Genomic DNA, 24,000 nt, shown 5'->3' with positions numbered 1-24,000 from the left:
TAATCCCTATGATCTGATCCCAATGTGCTCATAGCAAACTGTGTTTTGTGTGGATGTTTCTCCGAGGCAGACTGCGTGAGCTTACTGGAGTACTGAGCACCTGACTGTGTACTTCACACTCTGACTGTGGGATATGGCAGTGACATCATTTATTTATCGTCTTCTGTGTTTGTGCCTGAGAGAGAGAGATAGAGAGAGCGAGGGGGTTGAGTGACATGGGAGGCAGATGTTCGTTTCCCAGCAGTTCACCTGCACTCACAACATCAGATCCTCGTCTAACACTGAGGAACATTGCAAACACACACACCGGTTGCAGGTGCGCCGATGGTTAAACAGTCAAAATGGGGAGAATTAACTGAAGAAAAAAATGGGGGGAGGCAGAAGAAGGAGAAGTCAGTCATGCTTTTCTTTAGCCAAAGAACAGCTGGAGGAATATTCAACTCGAACCATGGGGGAAAAGCACCTCGTTGCATTCATATTCAAATACAGCTTGACGTCTCTGTGTGTGTGTGTGTGTGTGTGTGTGTGTGTGTGTGTGTGCGTGTGTGTGTGTGTACTGCTAGCTTTATCCATATTTAGACTGCATGAAAAAGGAGCATGCAGGTCTTTTGTTGCACAAGTAAATACTCTACTATTTAATAAGCGCCTGTCAGAGTAAAGCAGTCCAGAGGAGCCTATGGCTGTATCACTAGTGTAGAATTCATTCAAACAGGTCATGGAGGAAATCTAACTGCGTCACTGTGTTTGAATTTGTATGAATTTTTCATGCAACAAGGTTCGATAAAAACATTTGCAGCTACAAGAATATCCCAATATCAGAAAAAAGACAATAACCCATCTGCCAGGCATCCAGAGACGAGCGTTTTCCATGAATATGGTCTAACTTACAGGTGTATCATAGATACTCACTGCTTCGTTTTACTATTCATTTAAATGTTACACTCTGCAAGGGAATTATGGGTAACTCTTTACTACCAAATCTACAGTCTGTAAAGACTAAGAATAACAACGATCAAGATGCCTTGTTAGAACACTAACTGTACATGACATCTAGCATTTGGGACAGAGCCAGAATTGCGCCAAGAAAAATCCAACTTTAATGTCTCACCAATTATTTCATCTACACAGCCATCCATTTTCCATACCTCCGCTTATCCTACACAGGGTCACGGGGCAGCCTGGAGCCTGTCCCAGGGAACTGGACTGGGTGCCAACCCATCACAGCGCACAGTCGCACACACATTCACACAATACGGACAATTTGGAAATGCCAATCAGCCTACAGCACACGTCTTTGGACTGGGAGAGGAAAATTGGAGTACCTGGAGAAAACCCCCGAAGCACGCAGAAAGCATCATTCAATATCACAAAAGTTGTGAAGACTTTATTGTCTTTCATAAAAAGCGCTTGAATGTACGTATAAATTGTGTTCTAACAATCCGTCTTAAAAGTTAGTGCTTTTAAATCTTGACTCAACTATACTCAGCGCCAATTTTACCCAAAATGCACTCCAGCTGAATGTGTTTAAAATGTGTAACATATTACATATATGTAAAATACATATGTAACCAATGAGTCACACAGCACACAGGTGCTGTATTATCTGTAACATATAGCAGAAAGTTATATGTTTCGCATTCTCTGTTCTTTGTCAGGACTCTGTGAAGTGCTATTACGGCTCTGTCTCAAATTTAGTTCTATACACTATACTGTACACCTGGATAAAACACTAATGTTTTTACACAAAGCTGCTTTGAACTTGCAGGGCAACACAACATGTATGTTTTCCTTCTCACAGCTCCAAGATCCTAAGCTCAGGTTACTGTGTTTCTGTGCATATTCTCTGCATAGGTCACTAAATCTGCATAGGTCAGTGATCATGCACAGTTTGGGAAGAAAAGATATTTGCTGCAGATAGTTGTCTGTCCGAGAACACAAGGGTTTTACGTTCATTCTGCTATATCTTCAGATACCTGTCTGTGATCACAGGGGTTTCATGTTTGCAAAATATTATTCAGTTATGGAATGCTTGTTTCACTTAAATATGCTCAAGGTCTTACCGACTTTACATCGATTCAGGACTGTTTCCACTGCTGTTATGCCATTATATATATATATTTTTTTTAAAAACAAGCTCATAATTATCCACGCTTTCATTATCCACTCAACTTTATTTACACAGAAAGAGCAAAGTTGACAGTTTGAAGAACCAGGATTTACAGGATTTCAGAATGTTAAAAAATATATACACTGGTATGACTGTTTTGTCCTCCGTCATACATCGCTGATCCTGGGAATGGCGTGCCAAAAAAACCAAACTGTTCTGTTTCGGTGAGCTCTAATTTTTTTTGAAGATGGCGTCTTCTCCACACTTCAAGAAACGCCCATTGTATGTTGCAGTAATGAGACCCCTGGAATTGAGTGAATGCCCCATATTAGCTTGAAGATGTAGTGTTTTATTTTTCAGCGACTCTTCTACAACCTCCCATTCTATATGTTTTTCTACGTTTTGTTAGAATTAGCTCAAGTGCACATTCATTCATCCGGTCATCCATCCTGGTTAGGGTAACGGTGGATATGGAGTCTATCCCAGGAACAGCCCGTTCGCAGTCCAACACATAGCATCGTGCACAGACATGCAATCACACCTAGGTGCAATTTAGCACAGCCAATCCACCAACCAGCATGTATTTGGAAGGTTGGGGGAAACTGGAGAACCCGGAGGAAACTCATGCAGACATGTTGGAGAACAAGTGATACTCCACACAGATAGTAACGCAAGCTCAGTGTCCACTGCTTCCATACTGCAGAATCTCAGCAGAAGCAGTAGGTCGTCTGGGTATTTCTCACCTACTGTCTTATGAATACTGAGAATTCGGACATAATACTCCTCTATCATACTGCTTTTCGTCTAACATATAGAAGGGTACTAGGGATATTCGGATGCAGCCCTTGTCTTTTGCATGACACACTGGCTTCTTCCATGACATGCTTGGTCATAGGTTTGGATGGCCGTCCCTTTATAGTGATCACTGTTGTTGCAAACTTGGATTCGAGACACAACCAAGGATGCCAGTATTGGTTTGACTTGGCACAGGATACAAACTGCCAGTGCAGTGTGAGAGTTTGGGCAGATGTGAGGAAACAGCGGCGCCTAGCGACTAATAGAGGCACTGCATTCTCTTTCTCTCTCTTTCTCTCTTTCTCTCTCTCTCTCTCTCTCTCTCTCACACACACACACACACACACACACACACAGCACAGGCTAAAATCTGACTCTATTACTTTCTGCAAAATCCATTTCCACCCTTAATTTCACATCCGGTTGATTAATTGGTGTTCAGAGCTCGTTAATGAGCAGGATCAGGTGTGTTAGAAGTGGGTTGCGTCCCAAACCGCATACTTGTAGACTAAATAGCAGACTAGATCAAAACAATGAAGCAGGACAGTTTACCTCAGTGAGGCTGCCTGAGGTGGCATACTGTTTACATTAGCAATGCTAATGTAAGATAACGCCACAGTGTCTCATGTTTTGTTTAAGATTTGTTTAAGAACAATTGATTACAGTGTTACAGTATAAAACCACAAAATAAGGAATTATACAATAATGAGTCAAATGAATAAAACAATATTGTTATATTTTTAAAAAATAAATAAATAAATAAACAAACAAATACTAACATTACACCTAATAATACTTTTATACACAATTGCTAATTGCATATTTGTGTGAATATAGCATTCATGGCATATATTAGTGTGGAAATGTTACTGTAGGATATGCTCAAGTCTTGTGTTTTTGAGAGAGAGTTTATTTTGTGTCAGTTGTAAACGCGAGAGAGAGAGAGAGAGAGAGAGAGAGAGAGAGAGAGAGCCCATCCTCCTCTCCAGATGGTGTTTTAAACTCTGACTGAAGCTACACAGACACACAGAGCCATTAGAGCCACTGGCTTCAACACCACCGACACCGAGGAGAAGGAAAGGAGACGCAGAAAGAAAGAATAAGAGAAAAACAAGCCCCAGACCCAGCCGAGTGAAAGAGACGGGATGATGGGAGCTGAAGCGCCGCAGGATGTTCAAGCTCAGCTGGTCCGGTTTAACTGAGTCGGGATTACGCGGATAAACCGGTTTTAAACCCGACACATACACAAGCTACAGCTTTCTGAACTGGACGGATTCTGAGGTGATCCTCTTCAGCACAGGAACAAAACTCCTCAGAGAAGGAGCATTGTGTTCCTCAGCTCGTAGGCTGTTTATTTCACGCGTTAAACGCACTCGGACTTGCGGATTTTGCGCATTTTCTCCTTTTTCCTCTCAGCGCAGTGATGAAATTATCAGTGTTTCTTCATCTGTTGGAGCTAAAAGCACGGGACTCCACGTCGTTTCCATCTGATCCCCAAATTTAGATGAAAACTTTCTGATTTTGTTTTGGGGTTTTTTTTGTTTTTTGTTGTTGTTGTTGTTTTATTTTTTTAAAATAATAAATAAATACAATTCTGTCGTCCTGCGCACTTTACGCGCAGCCGCTGGAGCAAAAATCATCCTCCTCATCACCGTCGCGCGCTTTAAATTAAAAAGAAGAAGAAAAGGAAGCATTTCCTCACCCGGTTTAAGGATCATTAATACCAAAGACTGGCTTTCACACTCAGACTCGGCTTTGCTTTAGCTTTTTGGTTTTGTTTTGTTTTTTTCCTTCTCAATATGAAACTTTGAATGACCTCAGTGTTTACTGGACAGATTTTGGAAACAAAGTCAGGTTCGAGTCCAAAAGGAGAAAATCTGACTCAAACAAACAAACAAACAAATTCATACCTGAATTTTTACCCGTGACGACATTCTCGGAGGTTATTATTGTTATTTTTTTTTTTTTTTTATTTCTTGTTTTTCTAAAGCCGTAACAAAAGCTCTGTGTTTGTCCTGGAATACATTTTACTTCCTTTTATCCTTCACAAAGTAAGTAACATTTTAAACCTGAGCAATGTATAGGTCATTTATAGTAACTGGAATAAGTGTGTGTGTGTGTGTGTGTGTGTGTGTGTGTGTGTGTGTGTGTGGAAAATGCAGACATACAGTACACTGTAGATCTGTTATTTGATTAGCTGAATCCACCTTCTACTTCTTCTTCTTCCTCTTATTATTATTGTTATTGTTATTATTATTATTATTATTATTATGTGAGGCAGCTGGACAAATACTCCTCCTCCTCCTCAATAATTAGGTTTAAGTACAGAAAATCATGAGCGGTCAATGTTTCTGTTCAGTATAGAAAAGTTCTTGATGCACACTAATACAGGTTTATCTTTCTGAATGATCCTCAGTCATGACATTCATGCAGAACAACAAAACAACAACAACATTTCACTCTTAATACACCCTGTAAACACCCCATAAAAATAAACAGCTGATTATTTAGATGTCAGATTTTATTCCTGTCCTTAGACGTTTCACTTGCCCGGTTTGGGATAAGTTTGCTACTGTGTTAGTGGGTTGTTTACAGTGATACAATAATAATAATAATAATAATAATAATAATAATAATAACGTAGATGACTTGTCATCCTGAGCAGGTTGTCAGTGAGCGCGTTATGTCCATGGGAAAGCAACAGCGAGCTCAGTGGATGCTTTAAAGCTGTCATGAATGATATCACAGCTGAGAGGAGCCTACACAGACCATGTGGGTAGAATGTATAGTGAAGGAAAAGAGCGTATTATGTGATGCCGAATGAAGGTTTTATCTCCTTGTCTTAACCACAGTTATACCCGTTTACACTACAAAGACCTGATGGTGTCAAAGACCTCCCAGTAGAAAAGGCGGCAGTGTAAGTGTAGGCTTTCCATTTGATCGGCTACAATATGAAGCAGTAGTAATGTAAACACAGATTCGACTCGCTTCCGTGCACCGCGATGAGGAAATTAGGGCTGTACCAAATCAGTACTGAGTTTAGAAATCAGACAAACGTTCAGATCCAATCCGCTGCCGTGTTATTTTATCCCTGTGTCTATATGTATGCATCGACTACGATGCCGAGTGCTTGTTTCGCCTTGTTCTTATCGTTATTCGGATCGATATAGTTTCATCTTTGGATATCAATACCACGGCTCTGATGTTGGTATTGTAACGATAAGGAAATCCTTCATCGAGATCCTTAACGAGGACGCAGTGTGTGTGTGAAGATCTGAACATGATCCTGATGTCAGTTTAAAGAAATATATATTTTTTAATCGTTAATCAAAATTTTTTAATGCCATGCATTATTATTATTATTATTATTATTATTATTATTATTATTATTATTCAGGCCCAAAGAGGAAGATCAAGATAAAGTTGGGCTGTTTATAATCATGTGATCCAGGGTGCTCATACCGACTCCAGATCTCCACAGTAAAGCAGGAGGTGCGTGAGTGAGTGCTTTCTGATGAACTCGAATTCCCAGACAATGAAACGTGCGCCGCATAACGCAGGAGCGAGATCTTATGTGATGTTAAACGAGCGTTGCCAGTAAAGCTGTTAATTGCACCTGAGCTGTGAAAGATAACGGAGCACCAGCGTCGTACGGTAAACCGCAGGAACCACAGCGCGTTCTCCCACACGCCGTCGTTCTGGCTTCAAACGCCCCGATCGATGCACTTTCTCCAGATGCACTCATAATGCAGGGCGTTTTCATCTCAGCTGCCACTTTACTCTTCGACGGACTCTGGTAAAGACGGCCTGAATTATTGAAGCGCTGTCGGTAGTCCTCTTAATAGACGGACGCCTGAAGGTGAAACCGCGCCGTGGGCCTCGGAGCAGCTCTAAAGCTTCACCACACGCACACCACACGCGCGGCCCGTGTAGACGAGCTTTTACTGGCGCTCCATCTCCAAGCGCCTCTTTGGAAGGCAGGCCATTCATTACTCTGTTGTAGTGTTTATTCCATTCGTCTTCCTGCCACCATTAACAGATTTATACGAATGTCTCGGTTAAGTATACAGGCCTGAAGATGAATAGATCCGAACTGGCAGAGCGGTTGATCCGCAGGTCTGGTTTCATGAGTTCTGCAGACTGCGCTGCGACATCGATCTTCTCTTTTTTGACGGATGACTGCTCCTTGCACTCAATTAACCCGATTCATGGTTCACCGGGAGCGGACATATGCTAAATATGTTAGGACGCAGGACGTATAAAGTAGACACACTGCAGGAAACTTAAGAGGCTATCGAGCGGAAAAGTGCGCAGGACTATGGACTGGGATCAGGATATGTTCTGCATCATGCTGGGCTCGTACCGTGTGATTCAATGTCTTCCAGTGTGTTAAAGTGATAGTACTGGAGCTCAATCGTTCTCTCCTTGCACGTGCCGCACGGACGTGACGGTATCTGTCTGTAAAAGTCTTTATTTAATTATTCAGTGGTCAAGTTCAGGTCTTTCGGGGTACCAGCGCAAGGACGGGTATAAGAGGTGACGGGTTTTGTCCGTACTGCGTGTAGTTTGAAGGGAGTACCCACTCAGCGTATAGTCTGTTCATCACAATCACATTATTGTGAGATTAATATCGCAGACGCCCGCAGCACACAAGTCAACCCCGAACAAATCGCATTTCTTTTGCGTTCTTTGAGTATTCCGAGTTCCTCTGAAGGTCGCGACGAGTTTTCTGTGGGTCGTGGAATCGGCCCGATGGAAAACAACGACGTCTTTTGTACACAGAACGCACGGAAAACATTCCTCCGTCCGAACATCTTCACCAGGTTCACGGTTCGACGGCGCTTCCGCCTGAGGCCGGGCAATGCGACAATCCGATACATCAGTATTGCGATAAATGACATCAGAACACGCTTTTCCGGCTTCGTTATTGGCATTCAAAACAACTACGCGATCGTATTAAAATCTACAAATCGTTGATTTTTTTTGCGCTTCGGATTTTTGTCTGCGTTTTAAAATGGGAATCGGATCCTCAGTTTTTAAAAAACGATGTTTTGGTCATGTTTCGTAACATGTCAAATTCGTAAATATCGTAATAAGGCACGTGTTGTCTCCCGCCCCGTGTTGACAGAAATAAGCCGTGTGTATTCAGACAATACGCCGAGTCTGTACTGTGTACCGATGCACACGGATGCTCCGGGCGTGGTGCCGGTGAGGCCACGGTCCTGACCTACAGCGTGTGCGTGCGGCCGCATCGGTGCTGCCGGTGGTAATTACTGTAATTTGAGCACGGCTGGTGCAGGTGGAATTTGCCGTGGCACAATTAACGCGAGGAGCAGATGGCTGTGGGCGGGAGACGAGTGGATGGGAGCAAGCAGAGTCAAGAAGCAGAGAGGGAGGAGACGGAGAAATGAACGGTGCGAGGCAGTCAGGTGGTCAGCAGAACGCTCGCACACCTGGACCGGCAGGTCTTACCGAGAATGAGAGAAAAGTTTCAGTCCTGTCATCGTGAATAAAGTCCTCACACACCTATGTACAGAATCCCTGAGGGTCCTGATGAAAAAATATGGCATCGTCTGCACGTAAAACATATTAAACCCTGTTGAGAAAGTTTTTCTGGTTTGATTTATTCATGTTTAGTGGCAAAAAAAAAAAAAGCACAGTGTTATAAATTATACAAATTCAGTTATATGTGACAGAACTTTTTGTTTTTGTATCTCAGTAAACTGCGCCGAAGCAAAAAACATGGAAATCCAAAGATTAAAAGCAAAAACATTCACGTATACTGCTGACATCATGACGGTAAAGATCGGCCTGCATTCATTGCTCAAAATGTACTTTTAAAAACGTATTTATTTATTTATTTATTTATTTATTTATTTATTTTAATCAAAATGTCCATCAGAAGTTACCTGGAACTTCTCAGGATGCTCAACAGTAAATATGTGTTTTGTTAAAGGGTTCTCGATTGTGTATTACAGGCTTCTGCTAAATAATAGAAAACAAAAAGATAAATAAAAAAAATTTAAAAAACAACAATATATCAAGCAGCTCTGATACTGACACTTACTAAAACTCCCACTGGGAGCTCTAGGCGGAAAGTTTTGAGCAGTGCGTCCCGCCGCACGCCACCTGATTTTCCGTGTTTCTGGACTTGTCTCCGTGTCTGTCTTCAATAATCAGAGATTATTGAGATCAGGAGCGTTCGAATTCAGCCGAGCCTCGACCTTGTTTTTCCAGAAGTCCGAGCGGGTTTCAGTCAGGACGGAGAGGAAAAGGCGGGGTTTTTTTTTTCTTTTCACAGTGCACATAAATAAATAAATAAATAAAAGCACGTTAATAAAAGTAAAAGAATGAACTGATCAAAGGAAACGATTATGTACATACAGTATATTTATGGGTGTGAATAATTTTGGAATAATAAAAATCTAATCAGAAAGAAACGTGAGTAATCGGAGAATCACGTAAACCGACTATTTCACATTTTCATGAGTTTATACGAAGGGATTAAGATGCTTAAATTCCTAATAAATGGACTCTGTTGTTGTTGTTGTTGTTGTTGTTGTTTACTTTATTCGGCTATAAATGAATGACATGAGATTGTGATTACACGAGAAGAGACTGTAGTGGTCTGTATTACCACGTGTTACATACACGCTACATACATCGTTATTACACGTGGCATTTATTAGCCGTAACAGAGTGCAGAAAGGGTATAAATAGGCAAAGAGGGAGGGTAAAGTGGGCGGGGCTAGTGATGCAAAACACCATAAGATGTTATGTTGGTTTTTAGGGAAAGCAACAGATATGTTTGTGCCGTGAGAATTTGTTGCATCTGGAATTTACTGACGTTGGGTATTTAAGAGAGAGAGAGTGTGTGTGTGTGTGTGTGTGTGTGTGTGTGTGTGTGTGTGTGTGGAGCTGCAGTTTGCAAATGTTTCCACATCTTCAAACTTCCCTTCCCATCCTGAGCTGTAGGCCACCGTCTACCATCAGATTATACACTTCACCTCGTTCCTAAAGTGCTACTGCCATGATTCCACCATGCTACCGTTTCTCACACACACACACACACACACACACACACACACACACACACACACACACAGTGGGTTCTTCCTGACTTTGCATTGTGTGTTAAGAGGAGCTCTAGGGGTGCGGCCTCTCTGATTTCCCCCAGTATTACCCGAGCGAGGTGAGCGCTCGAGCACCCGTTATGTTCCCACTGTGAGGAAATGAATCTCAGACAGTGAAAATGATTCTCTGTTTTTTTTTCTTCCCTTCGGTCTGTCTGGCAGATGAGGTGGAAAAAAAGGAAGAGCGCAGCTGAAAAAGTCATACATGCACAGAAGAGCTCGGCCTGGGTGAGACACAGACAGCAGGGTTGCGGCCGTACAGTTTAATCGGTTTAAGGTTAATCGGCTGCTCCTATTGGCTCTCGGATGTTGATTGACAGCTCAGCGATGTTCCCCAGTCCAATTAGCGCAGTGGCAATGGATTTGAGGATTAAGTTGACTCAGCTGTCTGTGAATTGCATTGAGCTGATCGTATCGTCTTGCGTGTGCGTGTGTGCGTGTGTGTGTGTGTGTGTGTGTATAGCTCCTGCGTCCTGATTTGGCATTACAGGGCCAACAAGGGCGGCGCTTAAGTCAAATACGATCAAGCAGGCACAAAACTGTTAAAAGTAGTTTACCTCATTATACTAGCAAACTGGCTAGCGACAGTATTCTCGCCGGAGAGATAACGTTGAGGTTATTTAGCATCATGGACGTGTTAGCACAGCGCTGCTACTAGGTCGAGGGAAATTAAAAGCAGGGTTCGATGCTGAGAACTAGTTCAGCTGAAAACTCCAAGGAAAGTTAGATGCGAGGTTATTATAAAGTACAGATGTGCTCTGTATAGGTTTGGCCTTGTTTATCCCTGTAAACGGTGGGAAAGTGTGCGTGCGGCGCGCCGTGTCCGCGCCGCAGCACATGTGTTTGGCATTAGTGTGACACGGCGGCTCCTCGAGGGAGCGAGGGAATGTCAGAGCACAGAGCAGCGCGGCTCCCAAAACATCTGGAGTAATGAGAAACACGCCGACGCCAGTGTGGGAGCTAGAGCTCGCTCGCAGAGGAAACCGCACCGCACTCAGGACGTCTCGCTCCGTCTTTCCACGTCTGTCCCTCCAGTCGTTTTCTGTCCATCTCTCGTTTGCTTGGAATTCAGTCCGGAGGCTGTATTGGTGCAGATTGTTACTGTTGGGACTGGGTTATAGCATAACTCATATTCATGTGTCCGTGGTTTTATCAGTCAGGTACCATGGAACCAAAGCGTAAAGGCAGAAGTCTCTGGGTCGAGGATTGCGCTCTGGGTCACTGGAGCGTTCGTACGTCTTCAGTCGAACGCAGATCGCCTCGAGGAGCAGCCCCCGAGTTTAACGTCCAACCCACACTCTTCACGTTCGTAGTCGCGTAATCTGCTCCGACATCTTAAAGAACGCTTAACACCGATCGGTCGTTCCGGGATTTTCACAGAAATGGACGCAAATTCGAGCAAACGCCGCTTGCACATCACTGCGGATTTTCGGCAGATCTGGCGCCAAGACGCGTCACGCGACGTCATCACGACGCGCATTCAGCCAAAGCCCTCTTCGAACATGAGTACACCCGAAAGGTCTCATTTACCAACAAAACATCCCTGCGAGAGAATTTCGTGCGATTGCGATTTCGCCTATCGAGGTAGCGTAAAAATACTCCGCAAGTTGTATCGCAAAATTTTGAAAAATTTCAACATTTTGGCCGCAACAATCAAATGAAATAAAACCTCTGCTAAATCCTGTACGGACTGATGGACAGTCTGAGAGCTGACAGTGACTGCTAATCGTTAGCTAATTTGACCCAAATATCTCGGTCTAGCCTCTGCAATGGTGTACGCTAACACTTCCCCGAAGATCTGCAGCTCGCGAGCGCTCGGATCGGTCGCCCAAAACGGGCGGCGTTGTAAACTTTATGCTAATGTTCTGCATGGTGAGAGAGATAAGCGAATGATTCAGAGAGATGCAGGATGAGTTGTCAGGGCGGTTGAGGCACGGCGGAAACATCTGGAATAATCCCTGCTTGGTAGCAGCTTCTCTCTTAATCAAATGGCGGGGAAGTTTATAGCACTGCTCTCTCGCTGATAAAGAGCCCTTACTCTCTCTCTTCATCTCTCTCTCTCTCTCTCTCTCTCTCTCTCTCTCTCTCGCCCGTAGGCAGTCAGTTATCAAAGGGGCCGGAGCAGCGCTTATTCCAGATGGAGCTCAGTTATTAAGCATCCACACACCCACACGCACACGCACACACACACACACACTGAATCATGAGGATGAGGTTCTGTGTATGGACTGGGGGCTGAAGGATGCTCTCTCTCTCTCTCTCTCTCTCTCTCTCTCTCTCTCCCTCCCTTTGTCTTCCTTTCTCTAATATCACGCTCTCTTTCTCTCACGTTTACGTGCTCTGTCTCTCTGTTCTATTCTCCCTCTCTGTCTCAATCTCTCCCTTTGTCTTTGTCTTCCTTTCTCTAACGTCACACTCTCTCTCTCTCTCTCTCTCACTTTTACTTGCCCTGTCTCTCTGTTCTATTCTCCCGTTCTCTCGCTCTCTCTCTATCTTCCTCTCTCTCTCTCTCTCTCTCTCTCTCTCTCTTGCGCTCTCTCTCTCTCTCTCTCTCTCTCTCTCTCTCTCCATCCTGCGTTTGTGCAAATTAAACGGCGTTATCAGGTGGAAACAGAAGTGCGATCCCGTCATCCCTCACCCAGATCTGAGCCGAGCTCTGCCCCATCCACACACTCTAACACACTCTAATCTACAGCGCAGGACTTCTTTCCGAACCGATAACGCATTGTTCCTTCATTCCGCGCACACCTGAAGGACATTCGCGTTTTTAAATAAATAAATAAATAAATAAATAAATAAATAAATAAACCCGGACGGTTCCCGCGGCGACGACCGCGAGTCTTTCCAGAAGATTCCGGTTTTGTTCTCCGGTAAAGCTTCTGACAATTCCCTTCTTTTATTAATACGTTCTGAGGTCCGTTCACTGTCGACTGCGGCTTTTTTTCTTTTGACAAGTAAATCAGATGTTTCGGGATCTGACGAGAGACAGCGACTAAGAAATGTAAAGGCTGCGTCCACGAACAACAGAGAGGAAAGAAAGAACGACAGAGCAGAGGAGTTAAAAAAGCCCAATGTCGAATCCGATAACGAGGAGAGAAACGAAGTGGACGTGAAAGCCTGACTGATGTTTTATCTTCACACACACACACACACACACCTCCTGAATCACCCCATCATTTTAATTGCATTATTATTAAAAGCAATTAACTTGTCAATTAAAGAGCCATTCATGATCCACCACCTTAAAGAAATAGTGTCGAACGCAGTCAGTCATTCGAAGCACGCTCTGTGGCTGATGTTTGGGATTCAGGTGTGTGTTCAAGCTCCAAGGATAATGTGGCTGAAAAGTATCAGGAGTCAGTCTCGCCGTGACACACAGGGTTGTAAAATCAGCAGCCGTTTCAGTAGAGGCATTCCGGTCACATGTCAGTGCCGTTACTACCGTATGAAGGTGCGTGATGTGTACGATAAGAATATGGTGCATAGGATGTACAGTACTTGAGGTATTGTACATAGTGTGTGTGTGTGTGTGTGTGTGTTTATTGAAGTGCTGGGTGAATGGGTGTATGAATCACTGCGCCCGGGGGCCATCTTCACTCGTCTTGACACTGGATCATGGCGGTCACCGGGAAGCGAGAGTGAGGCCGATGCTGCGCAAGTCTTCCTCACTTGAATCCAATTCACTCGCAAGTCGAGTTCCAGTTTGTGTTCTCCATAACGGAGGCGGAAATGGAAACTTCGGTCTCCGTCGAAATCGACGGACGAGCTCCTGTGTGAAATGCTGGTGAACGCGGTAAAAGGACGGATCTATGCGTCTAAGGAGCTGAACATGGTGTGATGGACAGCTGTTGTGTGTGTGTGTGTGTGTGTGTGTGTGTGTGTGAGAGGGAGAGAATAGGGGAGCAGATTTCAGTCTTTTGTGCTCCATAAATCAGGAAGCTGCGATGACGCAAGAGGCAGAGCAAACACAAGCAACGCTGGACTGCAGCTGGACAGAGAGAGAGAGAGAGACAGAGAGAGAGAAAAAGCGAGGGATGGAGGGATATAATGCGGAGGAAGAACAGCTGTCAGACCCTGCATTGCACACCTGTCATACAGGAAGTGAGGCCATGCCACTGTTTCCTGGATACTACTCCTCTGCGACGTTCTCAGGAGAGAAGGAGACAGACCGAACACACACGGATATATACACATATACACACTCTGTCGCTCCTTTTTAGTGTACCAGCAACATCAGAAAAGGAGACGTGACCTGTGCGACAGGAAGTGACATCACAGTGAGTGACATGACAGATGGTAGGTGTCCACACGGCCGCTTTTTGTTTTTTTTTCCCCCCAGTCGACTGAGCGCCGCATGGATGTATATACGCGCGTGCGTGCGTGTGTGTGTGTGTGTGTGTGTGTGTGTGTGAGAGAGATGAGCGCGTTTTGCTTGGCACACACTCCTCTTTGTTTGTCAGGATTGTCAAGGCGGCTCCTCTGGAGGGCCTCGTTCCTAATTCCCCAGCCGCCCCTCTCGCTGCCTGTGTGCAATTAACAGAGTAATTAAAAGCTTGATGAGCTAATTGGTGTTGGGTGAAGCTGCAGGTGTTTTGATTGGGGAGCTTGTTTGTGGAAGAGCGCAGAGTAAACAGAATGCAATTGCCGCTAATTTTTGGCACTGGTTTTCCCCATAATTTAAGTAATATGGGCGTTAGGGGGAAGCCAGGCCAAAGCTACCGATCACAGTCGAACAGTCTTTTGCACTTTCGGCGAAGAGCGAAATCTTTACAAAAGAACAAGAACGACTCCCGAGTTGTTTTCCTACTTTTCCCTGTTTTAGTGTTCCCCTGCTCCCGACACTACAGAACCGAAGTGCACAGTGTGGAGCACGTGTACAGTCCAGCCTGAAGTGAAAACTCATGAACTTCTGAACGTTCCTGGCTATTTTCAGCCGTCCAACAAACAAGCAGGGTGGAGGAATAAACAGGAAGTAGCGAGCGGGAAAAGCACTGATTCGAGCAATATGGCTGCACAACCTCCACAGTCTCCTTCCAGGAATTGTACGCTCAGTCAGTGTTTTGGACAGCAATCTTCCCACACGTTCATCTCGTCCCAGAAGCAGAATCCGAAGTTCTTGCCAACTCCCATCTCGTCCCGTTCATACATCGCTTCTGGTGACCTCCGCGCACGTAGGTGGCACGTTCTCGTGTTCCGTTTTCGGAGAAGGACTCCTCCAAAGGCTGTGGAAATGTACTTAAAACAGTGTTGATGATACAGGCCATCTCCTCTTTGGAACACGAATAGAGTTGTACTTTTTATTTGATTTTTTTTCTTTTTTTTCTTTCCTTCTCGTAATTCCCGTGGCGTCGCATCTTCATTTCAGTGATGATTCAAATAAAATATCGACGGAAACGGCGCTGCGAGGCCTTTCAAGTGCTTAAGATTCTGACAGTGGGTGTGCGTTGAAATAAAAGATGCCGCCAATCGAGGTCGCATTTCGGGTTCAGGTTATATACGTTTATGTAAAACTGCAGGTTTATGTCACATTGAGCACCTGAGCCCTGAACGTCATCTCTGTAATATACAGATGTTTAAATCTGGATCTTCGTGTTTGAACAGAAACGGAGCACCGGCTCTCACAACATCGCATCGATGGGTCGGACGTCTACAGCAGGCAGATACTGTTGGAGCTGGCGTTTGAGTCTAAGCAGCTGTCTGGTGTGTTCACACTGAGAAGTACGAACAGATGTCGTGGAGTGCGTAAGGCGTGTAGTAACCTCTCCCGTCATGCACAGAATCCGCGGCTGGACTTCATCAGAGTAAGTAATAGTAGGTACTAGAAACGGCTTCAGGAGATTAGCCGTTAAACTGCAAAATAACGGAACGAAAAGAACGTTTGAACTTCGTCTGATGGAAGGAAATGAATAACACAACCGCGCGGGGGAAACGTGATAGATGAGTCGCTCGGTCTGTCACTCCGAGTCTCCTTTTTCTTCTTGGCAGTCACTTTCTGAGTGCGTTTGACCCTGAGACTCTGACAGAAATGCACGCTTCATCACCTTTCCTTTTCTTCCCTTTGTCTCTTGTGCTTTGTTCCTCATGTTTGGATGCTCGTTTCAGGTCTGTCCCTTCACATCCTCCACTCTCTCACTTCGCGCGCGCGTGTGTGTGTGTGTGTGTGTGTGTGTGTTACTTGGCAGATGTGTCGGTGTGCCTGCGGTACTGTCAGTCCCCAGGTGGCTGCTGGGCTGTGTGTGTGTTTATGTGTGTGAGACAGTTATTGATGCTCAGGTGTGCAAGAGCTCTTTATTGGAGCCTCTGAATGGTGGGCCTGAAGACGTACACAAGCTCCACACACCGTGAACACACGCGCAGTGAAAACCGGCGAGAAAGAAAACACACGCGCGCACACACACAGGTTTATGTGAGAGCGTGCAGTGTGTGTGCAAGAGGTGTAAAACAGTGTGAGCTTGTAGACCGAAAGCTCAAAACACATCACAGGTATGTTTGGTTCAGATCAGGACAAGCATGGAAAACAACAGCCCACTGTGTGTGAGTGTGTGTTTGCGTAGCGTGTCTTCCCCGCGTCCGTAGCGAGTGCCCAGTGCCGTCCTAACACTCTCCAGATGGACCCGTTCGGGGAGCTGTTCTTGGCACGGCCGTCCGCGGCCGAATGTCACAAATACTTTCCTTTATTTAGGAACGACTGAGCCTGAGGGAGGCGGGGTGGTGGAGTTGGAAAGGGGGGAATGACTCGCACACACAACATCTGGATTTTATTAGGAGCTGCTGGGAAAAAAATCAGAAAAGGAAGTTTTCTCTCTGTCTCTCGAGCCTTTTTGGGGGAGAGCTGGACTCGGTGCGGCTGTCTCACAGCCGACCCTGCAGGGAACAGATGGCGGAGACAACCATCAGACACGATGGAGAGAGAAACAGAGAAGACGTTTGGGTGCGAGATTAGACACGCAGATTTGAAGTTTTTATATATCGTGTTAATTGCCAAATGGTTTGTCACAGTTTTCTATACTATCTTACGCTCATGTGTACCGTGTGTATAAGTAAAGACGTCAAGTTTACCCGCACGCCTCACTCGTAAGCATTGAATCCTCACATTTACGTTTACATTGACATGCACGTATGTCATGCATAACAACAAAATGCTTTTCTTCACGTGTCGTAGCTTGGAGGGAAGCCGTCCCCATGCTTTTTTTCCAAATTAGGCATTGAATACTACCCAAAATGCTGCTTACGGAGACTGGGCCGTTCAGTCTTTGGGACAATTTCGATTGGCAGCATTGCATTGAAACAAGTGTGGGTAAACAATTTGTTTTCCTAACTTAATATCCATCCATTCATTTTCTTTACTGCTTATCCTACACAGGGTCACGGGGAAACCTGGAGCCTATCCCAGGGGACACCCTGGACGGGGTACCAACCACCCCCCCATCGCAAGGCACAATTGTAAACACATTCACGCACTACGGACAATTTAGAGACGCCAATCAGCCTACGACGCATGTCTTTGGACTGGACGGGGAAACCGGAGTACCCAGAGGAAACCCCCGAAGCACAGGGAGAACATGCAGACTCCATGCACACAGGACGGAGGCAGGTTGTCCACACAAGTCTCGTTTAACTTCAGTTCAGCTTCGTTATATTCCTGGGAATTTTCCATCCCCCCCCCACATTTCTGCACGGTTTCATGTCTCCTTGGATTTTATTACAATATTAATATACAGTATATTAGCAACCAAAGTAACACGTGTAAGAAGTGATGTGCATAAATGATCATCCCTAGTACTTGGGCTCATATTAGAAAATATTGATGAGTGCACTGGCTCGTGCAACCCTCCATTGGCTGGGGTTGGTTCCCTGACCGGGAATCGTCTGTACCTATATGTGTAACTCCGGGAACCCACTGTCTCGGCGTAAGTCCGTGTGATCAATTCTGAATTCTCCTTTCTGTCTCGCCATCGCCTCCCTCCCAGCACCAGTGCGTTGTGGGTTCTGGCTGGGTCCCCATGCTGTTCCATGTCCCACTGTATTGCTGTCTGACATTTGCACTGCTCTGCATGACCTCTGCATTTTTTCTCACACACGTCGCTGCACTCGGGCTGTCTCAGAGGCTCTGGTTCACACACATACACGCACACACACTCTCTCTCTGGGGTCTGTACAGCTTTTGATTTAGCATTTATTGCTATCTGGATGTTTATTTTCGCTAAACATATTTGCTCAGCTGAGGCCGGTGGCCCGGTCTCACAGCGTGCAGATGTCCCTCCTGCTATATCATTAGACGGATCTGCAGCTGGAGATGAAATACACTATGCAAACACATTTGTGGATAAATAAATGAACAAATAAAGCTTCTATATGGATCGCCATGACGTACATGTGCTGACAGATTCAGAAGCATGGTTTACAAAACTTCCTGGCCTCATTTAAACTAGCAGTCTTCAGCGATAGCTATCGTGTCATTATCATTACACGGCATTTAGATCAGAAATGGAACTTTGCCTGGTATCATGTTCAGGGGAACCATAGAAGTGTCTTTGTAGAATGCTGAACTTGAAGGATCCAGAAATATTTGTGCTCAGCAGCTATTTTTCATTCGCTCAACTAGGCCACTGTTTGACGAATAAGCTAGCTAGTTAGATGGCAACGTTGAAGGTTACTGGCAAGAAAGCCACTTTTGATGTAGCTACAATTGTGAGGTTCACAGAAGGACTTCTGGAAATCTACAAATACAAAAATACAAGATAAGCAATCTCCTTGGTCCGAGCGTCGGTTTGGTCCACGGTGTTTGTCAGAATTTTGGTATGGTGAACTGAATTATGCTTTTGCCCACACCCTTCTGAATGAGTCAGCCTTGGAGCACACAAATGCTACCTACCTAGCTATACCTGTTTGAACACTGTATGTATGCCAGTCGCAGAGGGGTTGGGGAGGGGGAGGGGGGTGGATGAATGGGTTCAGGGGTACCCGGTGTCGGCCAGGCGGACGGCTGAGATCCTGCTGTTTTGATGTGCTGCCCGTGTTTGTGTGGCATGACGGGGAGCAGATGTGGAAAGGCAGGCGGTCGGGCACAGTGCCAGAGCAGCTGGAAGAAATTAAAAACAACAGCATTCCTGGAGACTGGGGGAATTACAGAGCACGGGAGAGCGAGCAAGCAAGAGTGAGAGAGGAAGAGAGGTAGGGAGGGGGATAAGAGAACACATATGGTGAGACGGGGAAAGAGACAGCGAGAAAGACAGGCACTAGAAGCTTTCTTTGTGTGGAAGTCAAAGGTACAGAACGTAGCACACAGTGACCGTGAAAGCCAACGGGAGCCGGTGGCAGCACGAACAACACACACGGTGGAAAAAAAGGCATCCCACTTTTCTAAAGCCTTGTCATTACACAATGGTTTCTGTTGCTGCTTCAGTAAAAGCACATGTCTGCCGATCTATAAAAGCGCCACAAATAGCTCTGAATTACAAACTGAGGAACATCAAATTGGTCTGTTTTAGCCGCCAAATAACTGTGGGTTTCCTCCGTAGTGGCCCAAAGACAGCGTGACAGGCTGACAAAGTGGTGTAACGTCATTACTGAAGAATTATACACACAGCTCCAGAGCTCCAGGATGTCCATTACAAACTCATCACACCCGGAGTAGATCCATTCAGCTTATTGATCTCCCAGTGTGACTTCTCTTTAGAAGTGTGGGTGTGGTTCTAAGATGGAAAGTGTGTATGTGTATGTGTATGTGTATGTGTGAGCAGCAGGTTTGGTTGGGTCAGATCCAGACTGGCTAATCGAATAAGCCGGATTCATGTTTATGGGATGCTGTAACATGCTGGAGTCAGATGTTTAGAGAAGATGATTGACAGCTTGGTCCAGATGCTCAGACTGTCTAGAGAGTGAGGTACTTCATTATCTCTCTCTCTCTCTCGCTCTCTGTCGCTCTCTCATGGTGAGAGTTTTCCTGTCCTTAGCCACAATGGGCGCACAGATGGGGTTTGTACACTGTGGACATATTAAAGTGAAATCCAGAGCCGTGTGTGTTTTCTGCCCTGTCCTTTAGCTGGTCAGATTAAACAGCTGTCTGTAATCCCACGGTAGATAGTGACAAGGAGGCAAAACAGGGCAGATGACTCTCTCTCTCCCTCTCTCTCTCTCTCTCTCTCTTTCTCTCTCTCTTTCTCTCTCTCTCTCTTTCTCTCTTTCTCTCTCTCTCTCTCTCTCTCTCTCTTTCTCTCTCTCTCTCTCTCTCTCTCTCTCTGTCTTTCAACTGTTGGGAGCTCAGGGCCTCTTAGCCAAAGCTTGGACACTCCCAGAATCCCCTGGGAGAGTATGCAGCAGTTGTCAATAGAGATAAGGGGGTTCAGGATCCCCCCCAGGAGCAAATTAGGTTCTGATTAAGGGCTGTGTTTCAAACAGGATGCTTTGCAGCATCAGTCACACACAGCGAAAGTCCCATAGGAATCAGGTGACTTCCAAGTCCTGGTATACCAGATTGATGTATTGTTTAGTTGTGTTTGCATTTAGATAAACCACTTCGGTACTAAATGATCTATTGTCCTCTTTGCTCAAACACAACCAGGTCTGTCGGTGATAGAACTACTTCAAACCATTTGTTTTCCAACAACAGAGATTTATTCCACTATATGGTCAATTCAGGTTGTTCCAAATTTAGCTGGAGCCGACTGTTTATGTAATGCCAACATCTGTATGCGTGTGTGTGTGTATGATTCTTTCTCTGGTGATCCAGTATGGGGTTGACTTGGGTGACAGATGGACACAGAGGTTTGGCTTTACCTGCCTACATTTGGCCATAGCACAGAGAATGTGCTCCACACGCCCCTTCCCTGCACACACATACAGTATGCTGGCCTGCGGCTATTTTTGTCAGCAAGGGCATTAACTCTTAACACCTGTTCTGTTTATTGCCCATGGGCATTGGGCATGGTCTTAATAAATGCACTGCTAACAGGGACCACAATCCCAAGGGTAGGATCCGGAGGAAAAAAAGATTGACAAGTTGGCACCATCAACCTTTGATTGAGCTTTGATTTACAAAAGGAAACATGTAACTAACCGTGGCTTCGACACTGAGGTGATGTCGGGCATCCTCCAGTAACAGTATCTGGTTTGTAATTAGATGGATTTAACAAGAGACACTGGCTAAGCAACTTCCAATAAACATCAACTGCTCATTAGATAAAAACATTTACTATCAAACATCAATGTTCAGCATTAAATCCCAGACTTTATCAACAAACAGTAACCAATAAACACCAAAACAGCCTCCAATAAACATCTGATTACATTTACCAATTACTACCAACACCCCAGCTGACAAAATAAAGGTCCCCAGAACGTTCCTTAAATGGCCTCTATGAATGTCCCCCGAACGTCCATGTGTAGGGTCCCCTTGACGTCCTACGGACGTTCAAGAGGACGTTCACAGGACGCCCAGCGGCCATTCGGGACGCTTAGTGGACTTTCGCTGAAATGAACACACTCAGTAGTGTTATGATTTGATATCCTCTGACGTCCTCGGAATGTCTGCCAGCGAACGGACTAAATGCGGACCTAAGTGGACGTCCGCAACGTCCGGGGGACGTCCCGTGTTTGCTGGGACTCCATTTACCACCAAACTTGCAACACAAGCAGTTGGCTTTAGAGCCTTTAGAGAGCTTCTGAGAAAATTTATTAGTTTAATCAGTTAGAACTGAACTTTTCTGGAAGTTAGATCTGTAAGAGGATGTGTAGAGGTCTCTACACCAGTGTGAATGGTGGAGAACATTCTGGAAACTTCCCACCAAGCACACCAACCCAATACTTGTGCTTTTCTGACATCTATTGGATGACACGGATTTTCAGATTCCCGTGTAGAGTATTAAGTGGACTGGCAGTGAGCGCTGAGTAGATTTAGAGTCGAGAACTTGAAGTGGTCTTGCAGTATCTCATTACAGCACTTTACCTGTTTTAGCACACCTGAGTCAACTCACAAATGGCTGTATAATTACCTACAGAGTTGAAACAGATGTGTTAGAGCAGTGCAAACATGCACCACAGGTGATGCGAGGCATCTCGGTCATCCAGCTGAAAACCTGTGGTACTAAATCAGCAACCCTGCAACCCCAGGAACTACTGCTTGTCTCCTGGATTGTAGAGTGCCCTCTGCCTGCCTGCAGGAGTCGTTCTTTTGTACCCTGTCAGCCAAGTGCAGCTGTTGTCGAAGTAAAGTCGAGCACTAATTATCTGCCTGTTAGCAGTTTGGCTGTGACCCTGTATGTTTGGTTATTTTTGCACTTGATAGTTCTGCTGATAGGAGATCAGGGCTGGAAGCTGATGGGGGGTGGGGGGTGTCTCTGAACCTGGTCTGGACAACCACACAGTCCAGGCATGTGTTTGAGCGTGTGGGTGTGTGTGACGAGGGAGTGTTGGAGGCCTAGCTGACCCAGTGGAAGGTGACAGGCGAATGGAGTAGAAGGCAGCTGATCCACAGTGAGTGACAGGACTGAGACAAGAGGCGCCTGAAAGAGAGCCTGCTGCTCGACACATGCTCATGGAGAGACTCACACACACACACACACATATATAATTATACTCGTTTGGGAACACACAAGTACATACACCCTCATTTGCACTCTTTTTCAAGCATCCTTAGTGTCTCAGCATTGTACGTTGCTCAGAATTATTGCACAAGAATGCTGCAGACTCAAAAACATATAGGGTCTGCCACTTTATGAGCCCTGATAGCAAGACCATCTGTGTAAATAGTTCTCCTGTAACGAGTTTTAAACCTGCTCCTCTCTGAGTCCGGACTCGTGACCGATGGCAGCCATGTCTCTTAACAGGATTTACATGCTGACAGACATACTTGGAGATACTCTTTCAGGGACTGGACTAACTCTGTGTGAGGTGGTGGAGGAGGAAAGGGGTCAGAAAGACAAACTTCCAGGAGGATAAGCTGCCCTTTTGCCCCTGATAAAGGTGACTGGTGTAGGCAGAGTGATTGTTTGGGAGAGGGAAGGGTTGAAAAGAGGAGAGAAGAGCAGGGAGCAGGTGCAAAGGTTGTCCTGTGGAGGTTTTTTACCTTGATTTGTCTCCAATGTCTCTCACCTGTCACATCGATGATGCCCAGTCTTTGGAAGGGAGGAGTCCCACATGTGGTTTCCGCACATCGTTATCAGCTAAACCAATCTTTTCATTCAAGCCATGAAAGCATTGGATGGCAGCAGCATCAACATGAATTCCAGTGTTACAATGTAATCCGATGTCAACTGCATCATTTGTGAGGTAGACACCATGATGGATGTTGATCCTTTGAATGAGGCTTTTAGATGAAGTTAGTCTTTGTTTTGGAGGTAGATGAAACCTCTATGAAAAAGGTTCCATGATGGATGTAGATTCCCTGATGGATGTTGACCCCATGACAGCGCCTGCGTGATCGAGGGTAGCGCTTATGATGGATATACCTTCTATTGATGGATGTAGACTCTGAAGGAGGTTCTATGATGGTGTTCGAGTAGATTCTGAACAAGGTTCTAGGAAGAGGTGTAGAGGTCTATACACCAGTGTGAATGGTGAAGAACTTACTAGAAACTTTCTACCAAGCACACTGACCAACTGCCTGTTTTGTTAGTGGCCGTGATGCAGGTAGGCTTTATGATGGAGGTTGTGTTTAAGGAGGCACAGGGATGGAGGTAGAGTCAGTGATGCTACACTCTGTGGTGGAGGTTACTCTCTGTAACTGAGGTAAATGGAATAGAGTCTGGATCTTAGATGGCCGTAGAATATAGACTCTGTGATAGAGGCTCCATAATGATGGACTCTTTGAGGGATGTACACTGTAATGGAGCTTTGTTCTGTGATAGATGTAGACTCTGTGATGGACAGTTTGTTGACTGTATCATGGAGGTAAACTGGGATTAGATATACACACTGTGAGGGAAGTATTTGTATTGTCCCTGCAGTGGAGGTAGAAAGTGATGG

General features: G+C 45.2%; 1 protein-coding gene across 5 annotated transcripts in view; it reads left to right on the top strand.

The window, feature by feature from the left end:
* The window catches only part of cbfa2t3 (CBFA2/RUNX1 partner transcriptional co-repressor 3), a 57,391-nt gene that overhangs the window by 11,533 nt on the left and 21,858 nt on the right, over positions 1 to 24,000 (top strand). Inside the window, exon 1 of one of the 5 annotated variants that reach the window (XM_017459261.3) lies at positions 3,629 to 4,953. The exons of 2 other annotated variants lie outside the window; for them this stretch is intronic. Coding sequence is in view for 1 of the 3 variants with exons in the window: in XM_053676574.1 (XP_053532549.1) it covers positions 17,598 to 17,629 (32 nt within the window). In the remaining 2 variants the exon portion in view is untranslated. Of the gene's footprint in view, positions 1 to 3,628; positions 4,954 to 14,447; positions 17,630 to 20,255 lie in introns of those variants that run through there. 2 more of the 5 variants (XM_053676574.1, XM_017459262.3) reach the window with 2 other exon arrangements.

Source organism: Ictalurus punctatus, chromosome 27, assembly GCF_001660625.3.
Source record: "Ictalurus punctatus breed USDA103 chromosome 27, Coco_2.0, whole genome shotgun sequence".
In the NCBI taxonomy this organism is placed as follows: Eukaryota; Metazoa; Chordata; class Actinopteri; order Siluriformes; family Ictaluridae; genus Ictalurus; species Ictalurus punctatus.
The sequence above is the reverse complement of the archived record's forward strand: the minus strand, read 5'-3'. Positions and strand labels throughout refer to the sequence as shown.